Genomic DNA, 4,127 nt, shown 5'->3' on the forward strand with positions numbered 1-4,127 from the left:
TAATGCCAACAAAGTTTTCTAGTCTATTTAAAAGAATGTTGTGGTCAATAGTGTTGAACGCAGCGTTAAGATCCAGTAGCACTAATAGAAAGATACAACCATAACAAAAATAAAAATACAACAACAATAAAAAGAGGACTTGTCTGGGAAAAAAAGAGGACATATGGTCACCCTACATTAGCATTTTACTGTTTAATTTGAGAAAATTTCACATACACAGCAGCTGCGAGTTCTTCAAGGCAACTCATCAAAATAAAATTTTGGTTTAACATGAAGAAACTGTGTCAGAAATATATTACTATTTAGCAGTCTTAAGACTCAACGTAACAACAATAACAACAGTAAACCTCTGTTGTGCGACACTTTATTTGCCAAAAAATAAAAGGGTTTAATGTTCATTTGATTAGGATAAATTAATGTTTTATGCCTTCATCTGATCACCAGAAAAATAAAGAAAAACATTTTATAGGGCCCTATTATTGTTTAAAAAAAGACCCTAAACAAAACAAAAAAGAATAGATTTAAAATACAGGCCTGTGGCTCTTATTTTCTTTTTGATGTTTACTGTTCATTTTTTAGAAATATCAATGGCATTTGTATTAAAACTATATTCACTGAATGTAATCAAAAAATCAAGAATCGAATTGAATCGAATTGAGAGCTTGCGAATCAAGAATCAAATCGAATCGAGAGCTTGCGAATCAAGAATCAAATCAAGAATCGAATCGAGAGCTTGCGAATCAAGAATCGAATTGAATCGAGAGCTTGCGAATCAAGAATCAAATCGAATCGAGAGCTTGCGAATCAAGAATTGAATCGAATCGAGAGCTTGCGAATCAAGAATCGAATTGAATCGGGACATCTGAAGCGATCCCAATCCCTAGTGATTGTGTTGTTTGTCAGAACGGATGATTTCCTGGTGGTTCACGCTCGGGACGACTTCAGCTTGCTTCACGGCAGCACACCCTACACCCACAGCAGCCCCGGGACACCCATCAACATGCCCTGGCTGGGGGGCCTGCAGACGGGCCGAGGAGCCGCTGTGGTGAGCAGCGCTAACAACACTCGACCGCTAATGCTCCGCTCACGCTAACACTCGCTCACGCTCTTCTGTGTGTTCATGCAGCTCATCAAACGCAACATCAACAACGTGAGGCGGATGACGTCACACCCCACGCTGCCCTACTGTGAGTGACTGCATCAAACACAAGCACGGAAGCTTATTATCAGTGGTCGAATTTATTTAATGATTAAATTAACTATTATTTATAAGCTTTTTTTCCTTCTGGGGCCTGAAATGGAGGAATTTTTGTCAATATTGATCATTAAACAATATTTTGCTGAATGTGTTTTTTTGTGCTGGCACCTTGGTTGGTTTAATTTTTTATTAGTCATTTAGCAGGCGCTTTTATCCAAAGCGACTTACAAATGAGGACAACGGAAGCAATCAAAACCAACAAAACCAGCAATGATATGCAAGTGCTATAACAAGTCTCAGTTAGCTTAATGTAGTACATGTTGCAAGCTTTTGTCAGAGACTACACCCGGATCGGATTCTATTGAAGCAGTGGGGTCACTCACAGCAGATCACCTGCTTCAGGAGCCCCGGAAACTCCAGGGTCAGCAGGATACGCTTCAATTATCAGGGCAATAAGGTGCGTCAGGAATCACTCGTGTGAGAGCGCTGTGTGTGACTAGTGTATGTAAACCAGCTCGTGTGTGTGTGTGTGTGTGTTGTAGTTTGGGATCGTGGTTGCGGACGGAGCGCTCAGTCTCTGGCAGACCAGCACCTCAGGAAACACTCCCAAACCCTATCTGGTACATCCACCGCTCTCTTTGTTCCTCATGTACAGTATTTTAAATGTTTTTAATGAAGTCTCTTCTGCTCATCAGAGCTGCATTTATTTGAGCAATAATGCAGTAAAAATTGTGAAATATTATTAGAATTTAAAACAGCTGTTTTCTATGTGAATATCTGTTAAACTGTAATTTATTCCTGTGATGCGCAGCTGTATTTTCAGCATCATTACTCCAGTCTTCAGTGTCACATGATCTTCAGAAATCATAATAATATGCTGATTTGCTGCTCGAGAAACATTTCTGATTATTATCAATGTTGAAAACAGTTGTGCTGCACAATATTTTTTTGGAAACTGTGACACAATCACAATTGGGGAGCCAATCAGCATATTTTGAACAGATATTTACATAGAAAATTGTAATGATATTTCATAATTTAACTGTATCTTTGATAAAAAAAATGCAGCCTTGGTGAACAGAAGAGACTTCATTAGAAACATTGAAAAATGATAATGCTTCCAAACTTTTGACAGCTATATGATATCAGACCACAGCAGTTTCTATCACTGTTCAGTGCAATATCTAGTAGATTCACTCCTATTTATTCATATTATTCATAATACTGTAAAGATGTTCACAATCTTTAATTCTAAATCTAAAATATGTTTATTGTGTCTCAAACTGTGTTTGTGCACTATTCCTCCAGACGCTTCAGTGTCACAATAAGACGGCGAATGACTTTGTGTTTGTGGGCTCGTCGTCTCTCATCGCCACTGCAGGCCTGTCCACAGACAACAGGTACACACACACACACACTCACTCACTCACTCACTCACACACTCACTCACTCACTCACTCACTCACTCACTCACTCACTCACTCACTCACTCACTCACTCACTCACTCACTCACTCACTCACTCACTCACTCACTCACTCACTCACTCACTCACTCACTCACTCACTCACTCACTCACTCACTCACTCACTCACTCACTCACTCACTCACTCACTCACTCACTCACTCACTCACTCACTCACTCACTCACTCACTCACTCACTCACTCACTCACTCACTCACTCACTCACTCACTCACTCACTCACTCACTCACTCACTCACTCACTCACTCACTCACTCACTCACTCACTCACTCACTCACTCACTCACTCACTCACTCACTCACTCACTCACTCACTCACTCACTCACTCACTCACTCACTCACTCACTCACTCACTCACTCACTCACTCACTCACTCACTCACTCACTCACTCACTCACTCACTCACTCACTCACTCACTCACTCACTCACTCACTCACTCACTCACTCACTCACTCACTCACTCACTCACTCACTCACTCACTCACTCACTCACTCACTCACTCACTCACTCACTCACTCACTCACTCACTCACTCACTCACTCACTCACTCACTCACTCACTCACTCACTCACTCACTCACTCACTCACTCACTCACTCACTCACTCACTCACTCACTCACTCACTCACTCACTCACTCACTCACTCACTCACTCACTCACTCACTCACTCACTCACTCACTCACTCACTCACTCACTCACTCACTCACTCACTCACTCACTCACTCACTCACTCACTCACTCACTCACTCACTCACTCACTCACTCACTCACTCACTCACTCACTCACTCACTCACTCACTCACTCACTCACTCACTCACTCACTCACTCACTCACTCACTCACTCACTCACTCACTCACTCACTCACTCACTCACTCACTCACTCACTCACTCACTCACTCACTCACTCACTCACTCACTCACTCACTCACTCACTCACTCACTCACTCACTCACTCACTCACTCACTCACTCACTCACTCACTCACTCACTCACTCACTCACTCACTCACTCACTCACTCACTCACTCACTCACTCACTCACTCACTCACTCACTCACTCACTCACTCACTCACTCACTCACTCACTCACTCACTCACTCACTCACTCACTCACTCACACACACACACACACACACTCTCACACACACACACACACACTCACACACACTCACGCGCGGGCATCTCCTGAGCAGCACTGCATGAAAAGATGACAATTAAATCAGAAAAATATAATTTAAATTTATGAAAATTTATTTTTTAAGAATTACACCAGAACGAGGCAGCAAGTAAATGTAAATTAATTTTTAACGAGCCGAAAAGAACGCACGTCACACCTCTGTTTATGAATTTGCACTGGCTACCAGTAGCTGCTCGCATTAAATTCAAGGCATTGATGTTTGCCTACAAAACCACCACTGGCTCTGCAGCCCTTTACCTAAAT

General features: G+C 42.1%; 1 protein-coding gene across 1 annotated transcript in view; it reads left to right on the plus strand.

Annotated features, from left to right (window-relative positions):
* LOC107713550 (dmX-like protein 1) overlaps nucleotides 1-4,127 on the plus strand; it is a 66,717-nt gene that overhangs the window by 60,128 nt on the left and 2,462 nt on the right. Inside the window, exons 33-37 of the mRNA XM_016519099.1 lie at nucleotides 904-1,045; nucleotides 1,127-1,192; nucleotides 1,536-1,655; nucleotides 1,741-1,818; nucleotides 2,507-2,598. Of these exons, the coding sequence (XP_016374585.1) occupies nucleotides 904-1,045; nucleotides 1,127-1,192; nucleotides 1,536-1,655; nucleotides 1,741-1,818; nucleotides 2,507-2,598 (498 nt within the window). The remainder of the gene's footprint in view (nucleotides 1-903; nucleotides 1,046-1,126; nucleotides 1,193-1,535; nucleotides 1,656-1,740; nucleotides 1,819-2,506; nucleotides 2,599-4,127) is intronic.

The sequence above is a fragment of the Sinocyclocheilus rhinocerous genome, unplaced genomic scaffold, assembly GCF_001515625.1.
Source record: "Sinocyclocheilus rhinocerous isolate Xijiao unplaced genomic scaffold, SAMN03320098_v1.1 scaffold1049, whole genome shotgun sequence".
NCBI lineage: Eukaryota > Metazoa > Chordata > Actinopteri > Cypriniformes > Cyprinidae > Sinocyclocheilus > Sinocyclocheilus rhinocerous.